The sequence below is a fragment of the Sander lucioperca genome, chromosome 1 (genome assembly GCF_008315115.2).
Source record: "Sander lucioperca isolate FBNREF2018 chromosome 1, SLUC_FBN_1.2, whole genome shotgun sequence".
Classification (NCBI taxonomy): Eukaryota; Metazoa; Chordata; class Actinopteri; order Perciformes; family Percidae; genus Sander; species Sander lucioperca.
Genome location: NC_050173.1, coordinates 45,009,058 through 45,027,702, shown reverse-complemented (window position 1 = coordinate 45,027,702; position 18,645 = coordinate 45,009,058). Strand labels below are relative to the sequence as shown.

Here is an 18,645-nt window from a genome sequence, read left to right as displayed (position 1 = left end):
ATTATCGATGACTGAGTGCTACAGATGGGGGAGACACGATTTTAGCACAGTTTACCTCACACTCAATTCAAGTGCACTGCAGGACATATACCCAGAGCTACGGGAGAAGCTGGAGAGGCATAGCTTTCTCCCCACCCAATTAGGCTTAAAAAGTAGGGCTGTCAATCGATTAAAAAATGTAATCTAATTAATTACATACTCTGTGATTAATTCATCGAAATTAATCGCATACATAATTAACGGTGCCTGAACCGATACTTTTTAAGAAAGTAAAAAAAGAAAAGAAAACAAAGGGTACTAAACAACAGTTGGTGACATTAAAGAACGGCTTGTTTATTGCTAAGGCCATATGGTCAAAATGAAATGATATAATAATAATGTATAACAATAACAATAACTTATTTCACTAGTAAATTGCTGTTGAACGACAAAAACAACCACCAGGTGGGAAAAGGACATTTACTATAACTTCAAATGCACCACGAGTCTGTAGTTTACCAGTTTCATTGAACGCACCGTCTGTGTTGTTTCTCCAACGGCAGCTACAGATTGTACCATACCGGTGTTGAATCCTCTACAGTAAAACACAGTCAAACTTTACACCGTTTAGCGTTAGCTGTCAGCATTTTAACCGTTTTTAATCCAGCTACTAGCTAGCGGTAGGCTAACGTTAGCTGCTGTCGAGTGTAGTGTTAACTAGCGTCACATGCAGCGGTGTTTGTGTTTCCTGTATCGTCTTCAGAGCATCAGAGAGAAGAGCAGACATATCAGTGGCTCCAGATTTCGGTAGCCAGGGTTGGCAGGAAGAAGATTTTTACAAGTAAATGTTCCAATTGATCCAGGCAGCACATTCTCGTCTTCCTCCTTCATTTTACAGTCCAATGGTGGCTAGAACGGCTCCGGGTCAAACGTCAATATGGAATGGATTAATCTGCGTTATTTTTTTTAACGCATTATTTTTTCTCAGATTAATTAATCGAAATTAACGCGTTATTTTGACAGCCCTATTAAAAAGTAATGATTAAAAAAACACAAATAATTGATGAAGGGCCCGGATAGTGGTGGGACATATCGGCCCGAACCGGCCTGTGGGTCAAGTCCGGGCTCGGGCAGAGAATCTAAACTCTACTTGGGAGGGAAAGGGACAAAAAGTTGAGCAGAACTTACGGTGTTTTGCTGCAGTTATCCTGACTCAGGGATGCATTTTACAAAGTCTACAGACTACCACGTTGTTGTTGGCATTAAGAGTACAATACTCCCACACTTTAGAAGACCGTGTGCAAGCCTTTTTCTCAACATGTTGTTAAACTTGCGAGGAATCCATACTTGGGCTGTTGCTGGAGGCAGCCATGTTATTTTTAGATTTCTACGCGTGACGCGTCAACGCAAATTATTTGTGTCGACGCATTTATGTAATCGATTATGTCGACGAATCGTCCCAGCCCTGCTTGAATGCAGGAGTCTCTCCTCAACATATGAAGAACAATCGGCTCTAAAGGTCCCATCTAAGAAACCAATCGTAACACATTCTGAATAGGAAAGTCTTGTTTTTAAAGTAGCCTCATCTTTAAATGACAACCTCTGTCCACAAACATCCGAACCATCGCTCACTTAGTGTGCCAGCCGAGCTAAAAGAAGACCAGCCAGGTCAGCCTGAGGATTTCTGTCTTTAGCATGGACCTCCTGCTGGGCGGGGAAGGTCAGCCTCGCCCTCCAACTCTATCTTCCCTCACTTCCACTCCTCCTCTTGCCTTCTCTATGGTGCCTACTTTTTCCCGCTCATAGTTTCTGTCGTTATGTTTTCTCACTCACAGTGACTAGATGAGGGTTGCGCAAGGCAGCATTCGACAAAACGCACCCGTTTTATCGGCCTACATTACAAAGCAGAGACGTTATACTGAAAAGTATCTGGAACCCTCTAATTTAGAGGCTAGAGACTAAATATTTTATTCATTTGACAACATTTATTTGGGTGTCACTGTGGTCGCTGGTGCCAAATCTTCTCTGAACACGGTAATCAAGAAATTGAGGCACCGCGAACACAATTTCCCTACATCAGAAAGAAAGTCTTCTGTCCAGAGAAAGAAAACTTAAGCCACCAACACTTGATCCTTGCCTCTCTCATCCTCTTGGTATCTTCTGGTATAAAGCATCACAGACTGGCTAAGTTTGGAAATATGAGCATGCTATGTGAAGCTTAGTATCCTGACATGATAGCCTGGTCCTACCAGATTCTGGTACATTTCATTTGTACAGAGAGTCTGGCCACTCTCCATTGACAAGTGTTAACTTCCTTGAAGGTGGGTACTCTGTTGAAGTTTAAAACTATTGGATCTGCCCAGAGCCACTCTGGATCTGCCATAACCAATCGCTAACGTTTGGTCGTGACGTCAGCTTAGCATTGCTAGCGTTCACCTTAGCTAACTCCTTCACCACCAACGGAGCGAGCTGGAAAATCTAACTTTTCCCTGAACCCCGTGGGGAGGAGGGCCACAACATCATGGCCACCAACAAAACTCAGCAAAGATTGTTCTTGCTCGGGCTTTAACTTCTGGATATTCAGCAGCGTTGCCACAACGGACCGAATGACTTCGCTCGCATCTTTCTGCGCCGCCATTACGGAACTACAACTCTAGCGCACGGCCTCAACGTCATCGTTCTCAGCCACTCCCTCTGTTCGCTGATTGGGCCGCCAAAAATTTGGCCGGAGAAAACCCAAGAATATACCGCAAACCCAGACGGTGTACTGAAGGGAAATGAAAATTTTGCGTAAGTACGTAGGAGGGCAGAGCCAGACTACTGACATGATAGGATTTTTGAATGTTGTGAGAGTTTGCACATTTGCAGCAGGAGGTAACTACTTAGAGACTGCAGTACAGCTTTATAGACAGAAACTTTCATGCAGCAGAATGTAGGGCTGCACGATATGAGGACAATATCTAATTGCAATTATTTTGACTAATATTTCGATTGCGATATGATTCACGATATTGGAGGGAATGATCATTTTTGAACCATTGTCATTGAAAAATATTAAAATAACAAAATGAAATTATTATAGTGTGACTTTTGCGAAGATCTGTACCAAGCAAAGATTTTTTTTCTTTTGTCCGTAGGATTCAATTTGTAGGCCGGGACGTCTCTGCAGCACAATACTTAATTCAGACTGGTTTGACACCTATTTCCACCCCCCCTGTCTTTCCCCCCCACTAGTCCATATTGTGATTTTGATAAAATTGTGAATAATTGTGCAGCCCTAGCAGAATGTCAAACATAATGACCGTGTTACTGTGACTGTAACCAGTTTTCTTCATCCTCCTTAAGTGATGAAAACTTGGACTTAGCTTGTATCAGTTTCAAACTTTCTGCAGTCAGTTTGTCCTAAGTGACTTTTTGGCACATGAAAGGACAACAAGTTTTGTTCCAAGAGCAGGACATACAGGTCGACACTCTGTAAAAGTGCTGTTGGCATCAAAGCTTTTCTTGCACTTTTAGATCCCTCAAAAACCTGGAGTAGCACCCACGGGCTCTTAAATATAGAGAGGTCAGTGTGATGTCAAGCCAAGAAACGACAAAAGTCTCTCTCTGATCCACATCGCTTGTTATATTCTCCTCAGCCTTGTTTGGTGAAGAGATAAAGTTAAGTGTCAACTCTACTGGGAGCGTCTTTGCCTGCAGTGCTGGGGTCTCTTTGTCATTATTTTTATTGTAGTATTCTCAGAGGTGCTTACAGCTTAATATGGTTATTGTTCAAAGAAACAAGCTTTTAACTTTTATTACTTTAGCTTACTCTTACTTTTTCCTCGAACTTCTTAAAGTGGAAGGAACATTGAAGGCCATTTGACTTTGTGTCCACTAGAGCTGCAACAATTAGTTGATTAGTCGATCGATAGAAAGATCATCGCAAACATTTTTTGATAATTGTAATCGTTAATGTAGTTGTTTTTGTATGCAAAAATGGCAGAAAATGCAGTTTTCAGCCTCTTAAATATGGAGGTATCCTTTTTTCTGTTGTATATCATAATAAACTGAATATCTTTGGGTTTGGGACAACATAAGAAATGTAAAGGCACCTTAAACTTTGAGAAACTGGGATGGACATTTTCTGGCATTTTATGGACCAAACTATACAACCATACCATACAAATAATCGGCATATTAATCAAAATGAAAATAATCATAAGTTGCAGCCCTATTGTCCACTTCGATGGCACAATCTTCACTTGATATTCATTGCAAGGCGACTAGACGTTACTGTTCTGGATATCAGAATTATATTGAAACACTTAAGTGCGGTTCATCTGAAAAGATGGTTTATAACAACGCTAAACAATAATTGACTCTGTAGCAAAAACTTTTATTGCTCAAAAGAAGGAAAGGAAATTATCCAAAGGAGTATACGTTTTTGTTTGTCTTACTGATTTGGTTATTTTATCTAAATACTTCAATGGCCATAACAGGATGGTCAGTCAGTCAGTCTGTCCATCTGTACCACACTGGGTAACAATTACTGGGTGAAAAAAGCATGGCATTTCATAGGGATATTGGTAGTCCCCACAGGTTGACTCTTAATGTTTTTTGTTTGATCCTAAATTTCCATTTTACCAACGCAGGTAGATTACAATATATGTCAGATAAATGTCTGGATGAAATAATGTTGACCCAATCAAAAATATGGGCAGAACTAATAGGTAGATTACCTTTAAAATGAATCTTGTTTCACAGAGGATGAACCATTTTTTTTATTTTGGTAGAGGCAAAAATCAAGTCGACTTTCCACACAAGATATCTAAGGTAGTTTGCGTATTAACATGCTTAGAATATTCCTGCACAGGGGATAAACCTTTTCAATTTTAATGACCTCATCGGTTTTTGTCGTCTTTGTTCAGTCAAACACTTTCAAATGTAAGGAAGGAGTGACGGACATTGCAGCCTCTATTCACTGCATAACATTGCCTTTTGTGGTTGTTTGTTTCGTTGTTTTTTTTGGCATCTTGCAGGTATCACACAATGAAATGTAAATTTTCAAACAAATGACATGTCAGGCTAGAAAGGTCTCTAAATAACATTTTGTTGTCGTACAATGCACCTCAAAAAGAGAGTGGCAGCTCATCACGGTGTGGTACCAGAATAGTTTTGTGTTTTTTGTTGTGTATCAAAATTGATTTTGTCCTAACCTTTGTTGAATCACTGTATGTGATTTTGCACTTGACGTATTTGATTGTTGCCTTTTGACCGTAACTTCCATTTATCGTCCGTCAGGCAAGCCAGCAGAAGTACTTTCTTTGACGTGTGAGATATTCTTTTTGTTTTGGTCTGATTTTAAGCCCCATTTGTTTTCATCACCACTTTGCAAAGCATTGCTGGTTCAATGATGGACACCTGTAGGTTAGCTGTTGATTGACAGAAGAATGTTATAAATACCTTGCTCAGATGTGCTTTCCAGATTTAAAACAGAGATTTCCATTTTCTTACCGGTCTCTACCTTTAAGGCACAACTGCCCGCTCATGAATGTGGCCAGTTTGTCCTCTTAATCTGAATTTTTCCATCTTATCCAGGAAAAATGTTTGCTCTGTAGCCCACTTTTCATTTTTACTCAAGATACAGGTCAATTATTTCAAAATCATAGTTTCAGAAGATATTGATATGGATTTATTCATTAAACCAGGCTCTGAACAAGCAGCAAACATCCTTATTCATCATACTTTCCCTCACAGGCGTACAATTTAGAGCAATCATTTTTAAACAGTTGTCGTCTTTGCTGCAGAAGGTAAACAGTCATCTGTATTCATTGTAATTTGGCCCTAAAGACACGTGCATGTACGTGCATTTTTCGTACTCGGCACGCATTTTGACCCTTAAGTACGCTTGTACGATTCCCTGCTCTCTAGGTACGCATTTTGTTCATGGATGTATGATTTTGTTGCATCTTTCATTTTGCCAGTTTCAGTTTCTATGTAATCTATATGACGTTGATTCTGCCGCTCAGCCACAGCGTATAAGTAGCTTTCGGCCAATCGGAGCACTGCATTTTAACCCTCCGCCCACCTGCCCCTCCTAGCCAAATGCTTCGCATGTTTAATTCAATTCAGTGCCTCACGCAAGCTAGGCTGGCCGGATAACTGTAGGCTTGTATGCCATGACTGAACCGCCTCAAAAAAAGGTTCGGAAACCAACTACGGAAACTTGACAGCTATCGGGAGAGTGGCCTTGAATCCACATGTCCAGGCTACCTCATCACGCGTTCTGCACCGTGTGCAAGACAGACATCGATATCAGTCACGAAGGGGCAACAGGTAACGAACACAGTCCCACATGCAAATACTCGGGTATGGTTAATACGAGTCGGGTATGGCTGCAGCCTGGAGACCTCCCGTCTCATGCCTCTCATGCCCGCTAACTTAACCGTGACTTCATTTAGAAAATAATTCACGATTTCGTAGGCTATTCTGAACATCTGAGTTTACCGTCGTATTCTGAACATCTGAGCTTAGCGTTGGACATGCCCAGGAATGAGACAGGAGGTCTCCAGGCAGCAGCGATACACTCATGCAAATACTCCCCGCCCACCCCCCCGAAACATAATGATATTAAAAATAAAAGGACGATAAGAAACATAACGTTCATAGTGTCAATAGGCTAGCCTGTCACACCCGCCATCTTTCCCATTAGTTGGGGGCAGTTAGAAAAGTGGTGGAATGGCTAGAAAACTAGAAGGTTTTAGACAGGCCAGATGCTGATTAACGTAAGATAAAGGTAACAGTTAGGCTATTTTTAGCCTACTTGAATTTATGAACATAAATAATGATTTTGACATCATAACTGGGAGTCCAGCTGTTACGAGCTCAGTTAATGATGCATAGCATACAGTAGGGCTATTTTCTAGGCCAATGTGATGGCAACTGACATATGCAATGTCACCCATGTCAATCTTTGAAAAGCCTATCTGAAAATATCTGACTCATGTTATTTATTAGCCTATAGTCGTGTCTGCCAGGCTTCAATCTTGTGCTTTTTTAATAGTTGCTTTAGGCCTATTTAAAGTTGCTTTATGAGTAAATTATTACTTAGACTACTTTAGTAATCAGAAGAAGGCTATTTGTTAACCTGGTCTGACTCTCATCTTTAACACAGAAGTACTTAAGCCTATTTATTAGCTCACTCCGCCTCCTATTGGTTAGACTAACAAATATATGGGTACAAAATTGGACAGGATATAAGAAAACATTTAGTTTCAGTACACCTACGGCCATTCATCCACTCCATTCTTCTACACAGTAATAATAATTTATTGTAATCTAGGAGGTAGTGATGAGCCAAACAATGTATTTGAATATAAATTACATATATCTAGGTGTGTGTGTGTGTGTGTGTGTGTGTGTGTGTGTGTGTGTGACGTAATTCATAATATTTGTAACAATATGCAGGAATATGACCTACTCATAGTAGCCTATCATAATCTATCCCCTCTCCACCTACATTTTCAGATTGCAAACGCCATGTGTCTATTATGTATTATGGTGTTAGGTTTCTCACTGGTGGGTGGGCAACGGTGGAGCGTACATTGGCAGCGGGCTGTCGGGTGCGCGCGCGGTTTGGGGGGATGTTGTACTCACAAAATGTCTTCAAGGTTGGCAGGTCTGCACGCTGTACATTTTTCTCACAGACACGCATGCTTAAACATCACACTGCACTCTCTCTGTTGGTGCTTATTACCCTCTTCACACATAAAATCCAGTAGGCTGTTCAAGGTCTTATCCCTCTTATTTATGTTCAACACTGGGACATGTGTTTTTATACGCAAGGGTACTTCAGTCTTCATAGACTGTTAAAATTCTCTAATAAAGTAGTGTGGCTTTGTTTTTATTTGACATTTACTTCAAGCTTTACAGTAACTTCAGTGAGTGCAGCAGTAAAATAACATGTATTTAAATAGCGTGTGCTTTGCATGGTTTGGTTAATTTCTGGATGCTTTAATGCATGGTTACCATGGCTTGTTGTGCAGCTGTTTCCATGCACTTAAAGTCACTGTGACTCTTTAGAAAAGCACTCTGCTGCTCATTTGTGTGATTTTTTTTTTTTTTTTAAATGAGCTGTAACCAGTTAAGTTGAGTCCAGAACGCCTGTGAGAAGCATTTAGTTTTATCTGTCAACCTTTCCATGTCGTTATGCTCACTTGAAAGCCACATAAATGGCATAGGCACACAAGTCTTTCTTTGGTCTGGTGAAAACAATGCTGTTTGATCTAAACGGGCATGAAATCAAAAATCTTGCACGGAGAAGCCTAAAAATTGATGCTGGAAACAAGAAATTACCTAAAAGATCCAGAGAAAGGGCAAGATAGCAACAATTTACTACAGCTTGGAGATCTGAGCATAAAACTGATTTAAACAATTTCATATTGCATTCTGGGCAGATGTGCATGTTAATCATTTCCCTAAGATGTTCTTTGCCTATTGAAGAACAGAATGCAGAAAAATCAGTTTTACTCGCCTATAATTATAGGGACAGTGATTGTGTTTATTTTAGAGGCGTAAGTTTAAAGAAAGGTTTGAAATCCCTGAAATGGGTTGGTGATTTGACTCTGGTCAGGTAAGGACAATCCAGGAATGTGACTGTCGGACATTAACGGGAAGGACTTATGCCCAGATGTCCTTTGCAAGTCATGTAGAGTTTGAACAAGAGGGTAAAAGTTGGGGATACTCCCACTGAGCTGTTCCTGTGTCGTGGCCATTCAAGGACAGCCAAGTCAGGTCAAGTCATCTTTATTGATATAGCACATTGAAAACAACAGCAGTTGACCCAAAGTGCTTGCAAAAAGGTGTTGTTTACCTTGATAACATGTTGGAGCTGTCGAGCCTGTAGTCTGCAGCTCTTCATCTAACAGCTCACTGTGGCTGTTTCTTCTTGTAATATTCCTCCTACTGGCCAAAGTGTGCCACATATGTCCATATCTTGTTATGTTAACCAATTGCTATTGAAGAAAAGCACCACTAACAACTTTCTGCAACAACAATACATTGTATTTTCCATCTTTGCTTTACAAAAAAGACCTCTAGCTAGGTCCCCGGGGAAGGCTTTCAATGTGAAGGAGAACCGCAGCAGAAGGTGATTTGACTAGCGATTAACACAGCGCTAATATGCCAGTATGGCTGGAAAGCAATCAGTAAACAGTGTGAGCAGGAACGTAGGAGTGAAGCTAAACCCATTCTTTGTAACTCTGTGTTGTTACTGCCTAAAAGTAACAAAGTAAATTGGGTCCTGCCCTCAATGAGGTTGAATGAATGAAAGAGATTTTTGATTTAATTGAGGCTTATGGTTAAATATATTTTTTAGTCTTAGCGACCACTTAAAGCGCCTTACAACACAAGCCTGCATTAAGTATTCAGATCATTTATGTAAGTTAAAGTACTAATACCACACTGTAAAACTACTTCTTTTCAGGTCATTGGTAGTGATTTGGGGTTCAGTATCTAGCCCAAAGACACTTCATGTAGACTGCAGGGGGCAGGGATCAAACCACCAACCTTCTGATTAAAGGAAGGCCGCTCTACATCCTGAACGGTTAAATTAAAATTAAAAAAATATTCATCTACAACAAATTAATTACATTCCCCCAGCAGACTGTCACCTCCTGATTAAATGAATCCTCACACGTGCTCACAGGGAAGAATTGTAGTGATAGCTTCTGCTGCCTGGTATTTTTGTAATTTTAAACAACAATGAGCCATGATAAATCAAATTGGTTACTGTGATGAGTGTACATCTTTTTGGCCAAAGGGCTGAAATGATCTATTTATTTTCCCTAAGAAATTCAAGCCATTTGTAGAGAATCTAGAAGCAATAGTTTAGCGAGGACAGTCGTCCCCTCCAACAAAAGTTTGTAATTGCATCGGAAGGACGTATTTGTACTTTTCTACAAGCCCCCGCTAGATATACCTCCTCGTCAAGCCCACATTACGTTTTCTTTGTAAAGTAAAAATGATTTCTATTTTGTGCTGGAGCCATGATGACTCATACTGGCTTGAGGTGTATACAAAGGACGGCTCTGAAAATTAAGGTACGCTCCACAAAACTTCACTTTCCTCTGCAACAGGAAAGTATAAAGAAAGTTTTGTCAATCCAGCCAAGACGTCCTCATCCCTAAACAAAAACATGCTTGTGAATATTAATTTTTTTTATTATTATTTATTCCAGTTAGTAGTTTTAAAATGTTTCCCTTGCATTAGAATCATGCACGTTATCTACATCCATACAGTAATATACACAGTAACCAGCACTTTTAAACATACATACGATAATTAGGGTTGGTTATCGTTTGGGTTTTTTCCCATACCAGTGCTAAAACGATACTTTTAAAACGGTGCCGGTCCCTGAACCGAAATATATATATGTATAATGTATATAATATAAAAGAGGAGCACAAAACGACAGTTGGCGACATTAAAGAACGGCTTGTTTATTGCTAAGGCCATATTGTCAAAATTAAATTATTTATTAATAATGTAATGACAATAACTTATAACAATAACTTATTTCACCAGTAAATTCCTGGTAAATGACAAAAACAAGCACCAGATGTGAAAAGGGCATTTTCCAATAACTTTGAATGCACCACAAGGCTGGCGAGTTTCAAGTAAACGCACCGCCTGTGTTGGTTTTCCGACAACGGCAGCTGCAGTCAGACTGTTACGTCCCGGTGTTGGAATCCTCTACAGGGAAATACAGTCACACTTTGCACCGCTTAACATAAGCTGTCAGCATTTTAACCATTGTGTTTAATCCAGCTGCTAGCTAACGGTAACGTAGCGTCCCGTGCAGCGATGCTTCTGAAAAAAAAAAAGTCAGGCTCCTAAATGAGGCACCAAAATTTTCGTTCTTATTCAGTCTTGGTATCAACCCTAACAATGATCATTGAAGAATGATTAAATAAAATGATTTATCAGTTACTCTGTTACCAGTGATTGGTATTATTAGGCTAAGCAGCTGTGTTGAGTATTGCTGCAACTGACTCTCGATTAATCTGTCAAATGTTTACAAATAACTTTGTAAAATGGCAGCCGCACATTTCAAGGTTCATTTTGACTCTTCAGAAACCTATGGTTGACATCATGGAGAGTATGTATTTTATACAGTCTGTGGAGCCACCCCACTAGTAGAGTGATACATGTCCATCACAATTTCCCAGAACCCATGGGGATAAATGTCTTCTTTTGACCAGGCAATAATCAAAACCTAAAGATGATCAATTTACAATTATAAAAAAGCAGCAAATTCTCACATTTCACACGCTGTAACCAGAGAATGTTTGATAAAAGACTGAAATGATTAATTGAGTTGTCTATTCATTTCCGATCAGTCAACTAAACGAACATAGTATAATTTGCTGTGTTAATCTCCCTGGTATCACCATTAAACCAGCTCTTCTAGTCAGATGGATATTCCTTGTAGTCCCTCAGATTTGCAGCTTCACCATTTCCGTCTTTTTCTTGCGGCAGAAAAAAAAGTTCAGTACATCGGAAACATCGGTGCTTTGAGCAAGAGTGCAGAGTGATTCATCCAGAGCACTGTCTGTTGGTTTGGAGAAGAGTTTTTGTCGGCTCATCAGGAGCAAAGGAAAGAAAGCTGATTGCTGACTCATCATGGTGATGTAGCAGCAGGAGAGAGAGGGAGGTGAGCCAGGGGTTATGTTGACAGAGAAAAGGACGGCATGAAGGAGGGAACGAGAGAGAGAGAGGAAGTATTCAGACATAAGGGCAGAGGAGGTGTGTTTGATGCCAAGTTATTGATCGTTAGGCATTATGGCGCATGAGATGATGTACTCTGTTGACGAGAATGCATCAGAAATATTGTCAATCAGCACATTTTATCACTTTGTCTTCCTCTTTCGAACATTATGGTTTATAGATTTGTCATTGAGAGGTTGGACAAATCAACTGTCCTGTGGTTGGAACACTATATGCTCCAGGGTTTTCCAATGTTTGTGCCTCAGGTCCACAAAACTACGCCGTTCCCGAGCCCCTAAAACAGAGCGTTTGGAAACACTGCTGCCCCGTTTTGGTTTGAAAACTCCGGGGTTGCTTTGTACTCTAGACGGACGCAAACGGAGACCTTTGGAAATGGCGACGCACGTCAGTCGGTCTAATCAGTTAGGTAGGCTTTAGGGCTGCAACTAACGATTATTTTAATAATCGATTAATCTGTTGATTATTTTTTCGATTAATCAATGAATCGGATAAAAAAAACAAAATAGCATTAATTTACATCAACTCAATACATACTTACATACTTGTTGTTTTAGTTAATAGTTGTGTAAAGGTAAGAAACCCAAAGAGCAGATACAGACCACACACACACACACACACACACACACACACACACACACACACACACACGTTCACTTGAAGCTTATTCATTAAATTATTACCATCATTGTAGTAAATGCAAGTTAAGTTCATTTGTACCCCACATTTAAACACAGCTTAAGATGACCAAGTGCTATAAAAGAACTTTAAAATGAAATTAAAAAGTACAACACACACAAATATATTTGTCAACAATAACTGATATGGGACAAAGAACAGAATATATATATGATGAAAATGAATGGGCCAAAAAAGGCGAGTGAATAAAAACGTGTCTTTAGTCCTGCTTTACTACTGTTATTAACGAGCTAACGCTAGCTTGTCATGCTGGTCAAGCTGGATAACGAGTAAACCATAAACCACCAGCACCAGAAGAGGGACGTTACGTTCCTCACTTCAAAACGGAACAAAAGTAGGATTCTGTAGTCTTTACCCTGCTGTTGAACTCCCTTCCTCCTCATCAAGGACTCCAACATGTTTGTTTTAGGTGCTGAATCATCACCGTGGTGCGCCTGTGCCATGCCGTGTCGCTTTTGCTGATCTTGCAATGAACATGTTTTCGATTTATTTAGTGTGAAATAATCGAAAACATGATTTCTCTGCCTCCGCCATGTGTTTCAGAACAACGTTAAGGGTCTCTCCGGTCTCTCTCCGTATTTCCTCTAACCCTGCTCTGCTCTTTTTTTTTTTTTTCTTTCGCTCCGCACGGCACTCAACTCAATTGCTTTTATCTCCGCGACTGAGTGGTGTGTCGCGCGACACAACGAATCGATAATGAAATTCGTTGCCAACTTTTTTAATAATCGAATTTTATCGATTTTATCGATTTGTTGTTTCAGCCCTAGTAGGCTTACATACCTTTCAGTAACAGTTCCACCTTGTTGTTGGTCCAAGCAAATCGGTTCCTGGCAGGACGTTCCCTACGGTTATAAGGCTTGGGTGCAGCAATCAAGCCGTTTTTGAGGGCCACCCAAGCTGAATGAATGTAAAATCAATGTGAGCATCAAAGGGGATCTCTCATGCCTTTTTTATATGGCCTTTTTGGACACCACCTAAGTGGAATGAATAAAAATCAATGTGAGCATTAAAGTGCTCAAATTATGTTCATTTTCAGGTTCATAATTGTATTTAGAGGTTGTTCCAGAATAGGTTTACATGGTTTAATTTTCAGTAAACACCATATTTTTGTTGTACTGCACATTGCCGCAGCTCCTCTTTTCACCCTGTGTGTTGAGCTCTCTGTTTTAGCTACAGAGTGAGACATCTCACTTCTGTTCCATCTTTGTTGGGAGTCACACATGCACAGTAAGTACTGCTAGCTAGTCAATTGCAGAGTATGAGTGCCATGCTAGCAGCTAGGTGAGCATTATAACGTGTGTTCCAAAGTGACCAAGTTTGTCTCTGAAGTAAAGGCTGGACTACAACAGAGCTGTTTGGAGCAGTTTGTGAACAGTGTTTTCTGTTGGAGATGAAGTCCCTTTGGGGTGGACTTTGGGCTTTTTCACTTTGTAAACTTATAACCTGCACAAAAAAGATATACAGTATAACACTATAAAGGAAAGGGGAAAAGCCAGAAAGCATAATATGAGCACTTTAAAGGACAAATCCAGCGCAAAATAAACCTAGGGGTTAATAACACATGATTACCGAGTCGACCGTTCTCTGGGATATGTTTTCATGCTAATTAAATGTGCCAAGTTTTAGTATAAACCGCTAATTAGCTTATATTAGCTTAGTCATCGGGGCATGAGTAAAGTAAAAAGAAATCACTATTTCTATACCACTAACAAGGCTCAAAATAGCACCACACTTCCACGGTAGCATAATGAGGGTCCCTACATATATTGAGAACTGTGTAAGTGTACAGACAGTTTATTAAAAAGATAGTTTATAAAGACAGAACCGTTCACGTATACAAGCAGGCGCCATCTTGGGAAAACAGTCACGACCAGACGAACGCCGTGCTCGAGTTACGATACTGGTTACTGGTTACACGGCGTTAGTCGTATATAGGGCCGCTTGAAAGGAAGACCACCTCTGTTGATATCGTTTAAAAAACCAAATACACTTTTGTGAAATAATGCATTTACCTTCAGGAAATAGGAACAGTGGTGCCACTGCACATATCAAATGAGTATATATTTATTAAGTGTGGCTATTTTTTTAATTTACTAACTAAATTCGTCACAAGATGAGATGCATAGCGACGTGTGCAGCCTCTTCTTAATATGCTTTGCTGATATTGGTTGAGGCATTTAAGCTCAAGGAAATTGTCCAATGTTGTTTGAGTTCTTGGTCGTATTTGATTTGGGCATTGACAGAAAAGAGGACAGATCTTGAAATGAAAATTGAAAATGATACAAACTTTTTTTTATTTCTCGGTCAGCAGAGTTTGATGTAGCTGCTGCTGCTGGCTCCATGCTGAGTAGATCCACTCCTGGCTAATTAACATTAGCATGTGCAGACCTCAAATGTTCACTTGCTGTTCTTGGTGAAAACAGCCTGGCAGTCTGTTGGGAAGACCGAGCTCCCTTCTATCTTTAATGAGCTTCAGTCCACTAAGCAGCAGCCAGACCAGGACCGATAATCGATCTATTCCTAATCTATTTCCTTCTCAGACGTCTTTGTCTTTTTGAGTGCTCTCCTGCATAACAAATCCCCAGCAGGAGGCTGACAGGAAGAAAGTGTTTCCTCTTTGTTTGTGTAAGATCTGAGTTTTTACGGCTAAATTAGTGTGCTCGGAGCGTTCCCCCTTCAGCCCTTTTTGATTCTGCCTAATGATCCACGTTCTGCCTCGCTCTCAGGGGACAGCAGCCCGCCTTTTAGCTACAGCCTTGTGGATTATTTGCTATGAAGGCTCAGTGTGATCTCAAGGTATGCCCGACTCCCCCTCCTCGCCGTTCTCCACGGCAGAGCCTGCCTGTATTTGATGGATCGGAAAAGCTTCAAATGTAGTTTGAAGAGCACCCTTCACCGGCGAGGGCATTTTCCTGGAAGTGACAGGATTACTCCCCCCGAGCGTGTGGCAGCGAGGTGCTTTCACTATACCTGTCACATGAAAGCTCGAACTTGCCGTCACCCAATAAGTTAATTATGACACACTTTGTGAACACGAAGCAGCAAGCAGTTGATTATGCTTCACAGTCCTTTTATCAACCGCTGGTAATGGGTGTCTGACGTACAGAGAAATCAAGAACATCCGACTAACTGAGCTAACAAACAGAGCGAGAGATGAAGTGCGTGTGATTGTGTGTGTGTGTGTGTGTGTGTGTGTGTGTAGCAAAGCAAGCATGCCTCTGTTCTGGTGTGTCCATGCATGTGATAACTGCCCGTGTGCAGACATTTAAGGGTTTGAGCTTCGCTGTGGAGTGTGTCAGCGGGAACGGAAACTCATAACCTCAGTCGTGACAATGCAGCGCCGCGTCTGAGCGGGCGCTTGATTTGTCTGAGCACGGCTGCGCGTCTCTGTTTATGCCCATCTCTCGCAACGGGTGAAGATGCCTCAGGTCTTCAGTGACCGTGGCAGAATTGTGACTGCTCCCGCCGACGCGTGAAAAACAATACACACAATCACAGCTCTCTTTTCTCACTGCAGCATCTCTGCCCTCTCCTTCTCAATTTGTCATTTTCTCCCCAACCTTTCCATCTCTTTACTCCACTTCCCTCCTCCTCCTCCTTTATTCCCTGATGCAGTTCATCTCATTTCTCATGCCTCCCTCTTTTCTTCTTGATCTCTCAGATCTCTGCAGGGTAAATCCAGACAGCTAGCTAGACTATCTGTCCAATCTGAGTTTTCTGTTGCACGACTAAAACAACCTTTGAACGTACACACGTTCTACCAAAACAAGTTCCTTCTCAAGGCTATTTTGCAGAGGCACTGTAGCTCCATCCGGCGCTGGTTTGGCAATAAACCAGAGCACATTTTTTCTCCCATCCAAGAATGCTGTGTGGACTAGCCAGACCCTCCTCCGCAGCGCTGTGGAGGAAGGTCTGGCAATGCAATACTAGTAGTGTAGTACTTCTCCATGACATTGCGAATAAAATGTCTTTTTCTTAAAATAAGGTTGATAATATGCAGACTTCTGGCTTCTACAGGGGAGTAAACCTTTGTTTTACAATCTCGTAGCTTGTGGTAATTCAACCTTGGATAGATTAAGCATTATGGCTAATAATCAAAATCTTTATGGAGAAAATTAATGGAATTTTTACTTTCGGAACCTCACTGTTGAGCTTTTATAGATGGATACATCAGAAGAGATGCTCTTTACTAGAGAGATGATATTTAGTTATCCGAAGAGGCTAAAGGTCACAGTCTTAATGAGGTTTTAATCCCAGTGTTTTCCCTCGGTTTGTGGGAGACTTAGGTTAGAGTGCGGATCGGGCCGCATTTTTCTGCTCAAGCCCGGCCCGCGTCCGACAGCAGTAACCGAACCCGGCCCGAGCCCGACAGGCATTAAGATATTTATGTCCGAGCCCGACCCGAGCCCGACACAGTTAAAATCCCGTTTTTTTTTCTCATATTAATGATACATGTACGTTTGTTTGTGTGGAAAGCCCGCTTTTATTAAGCAACTGCAGGAAGGCATTCGGAAATGTCAACAGATGAGCACATCAGCGCACACAGGGCAACAAGCGCACGTTAACACAGGCGCGCAACTACATAATAAGCTTTTTGAAATTTAAAATGTTCAATGCCTTATCGCGCTGATGTGACCGAGCCCGACCCGAATCCGAACATCATTTCTAAATATCTGTCCGAACCCGGCCCAGCCCGTCGGATCCCGACGGCCTCGGTTCGAGTATCCATCCTCTAACTTAGGTGCGCGTATTCGGCAGGGGTTTAGGCGTCCTTGCTCCAGAAAATGTTGCATTTTTCAATTTACAAAAAAGCAAATTTCCCCAAACATATGTCTTTTCTGGGGTTTTGTGTCTCTTTTTGGTCATTTTAGTTTTCCTTGGGGTTATTTGGGGCTCTGTTCTTTTGGCATCCCTTTGTAGTCACTGTGTCCCTTTTGTGGTAGTTTTGCATCTCTTTTTTTCATCATCATCATACATCTTTTTGGACCATTATTATCACCATATATGTGTCTGAAACGTTGGAAAAGCTAGAGCGGATCATAAGTAAATGACATTCAAAAAGCTTAGAGACAAACAACTAATGATTTCATTCACAATCATTAGATCTGAGAAAATCTTTTAGTTACGTTCATTCTTAGGGCTTAGTTACTGCCCAAACGGCTCGGGTGTTAAGCACCTAAACCTTATAATGGCAGGGAAAACCCTGAAGCCATCGCTCAAGAAGCTGAGATAAGAAAAAAGAACCACTTATAAACAGCAAATTAACCAACGTGAATGTCTCTCTGCTTGTCCTCCTCCAGGTGCTCTCGCCATCCTGATACCGGAGCTGGACCTGGTCATCTCATTGGTTGGCTCGGTCAGCAGCAGTTTCCTGGCGCTGATCTTCCCTCCCATCCTCCAGATTCTAACTTTTCACACGGAGGGCCTGTCGCCGCTGGTAACCGTCAGGAACATCATCATCAGCGTGATCGGCTTCATCGGGTTCCTCACAGGAACCTACATCGCCATCGCCGAGATCGTCGCCCGTAACGGACTCAAACGCGAAGAGGCGTTCTCCTCCTACATGGTCCAGTGATGAGGTGAAGGGACTGTTGGCAGGTGGATGAAAAAAAAAAAAAACACACCCAGGCCATTTAGAAACCATTTTAGGGAACATTTTTTTTTTTTTTTATTATTTCTTATTCGGTTTGCTGCTGTTGGATATGGCGGCCATTTAAGTATTAATCTATCACAAGTTTAGGCTGTTAGAACCTGTAAGTTTTTTTTGACGCTAAAGCGTGATTTATGCTTCTGCGTTAAATCCACGCCATGACCACGTACGTGGACCCTACGCCGTAGCCTGACGTGCACCTCTCGAAAAATTATAACTACACGTCGCGGTGACGCTCGGCCGTGGCTTGGTAGCGTTGCTTTTTTGCCCCTACTGATTTCCTGGTTCTCCTTCTCCATAAACAACATCAAATCAAGGAGAGGGTTAACTTTTCCTGCTACGGATTTCCCACCGTGGTCAGAAAGAACAGGGGAGACACTTTGTTTCTCTCACTATGACTCAGTCAGCACTCGCTCTACCACACACTCCCCTCACACACACACACACACACACACGCACACACACACAAACATGCCGGCCCTGCTGTTCTCTTAAAGAGATCGATGCACGCACCAACGCACAAGTATAAGCTTCAGGCCACTTACATAGGC

The 18,645-nt window shown here is 41.3% G+C and overlaps 1 protein-coding gene across 3 annotated transcripts in view; it reads left to right on the top strand.

The window, feature by feature from the left end:
• Window positions 1-18,088, top strand: part of slc36a1 (solute carrier family 36 member 1) — a 53,125-nt gene extending 35,037 nt beyond the window's left edge. For all 3 annotated transcript variants that reach the window (XM_036004777.1, XM_031317112.2, XM_031317111.2), the window contains exon 12: window positions 17,745-18,088. In XM_036004777.1, the coding sequence (XP_035860670.1) occupies window positions 17,745-18,019 (275 nt within the window). In that variant the 3' untranslated portion in view covers window positions 18,020-18,088. The remainder of the gene's footprint in view (window positions 1-17,744) is intronic.
• Window positions 18,089-18,645: the final 557 nt, after the last annotated feature.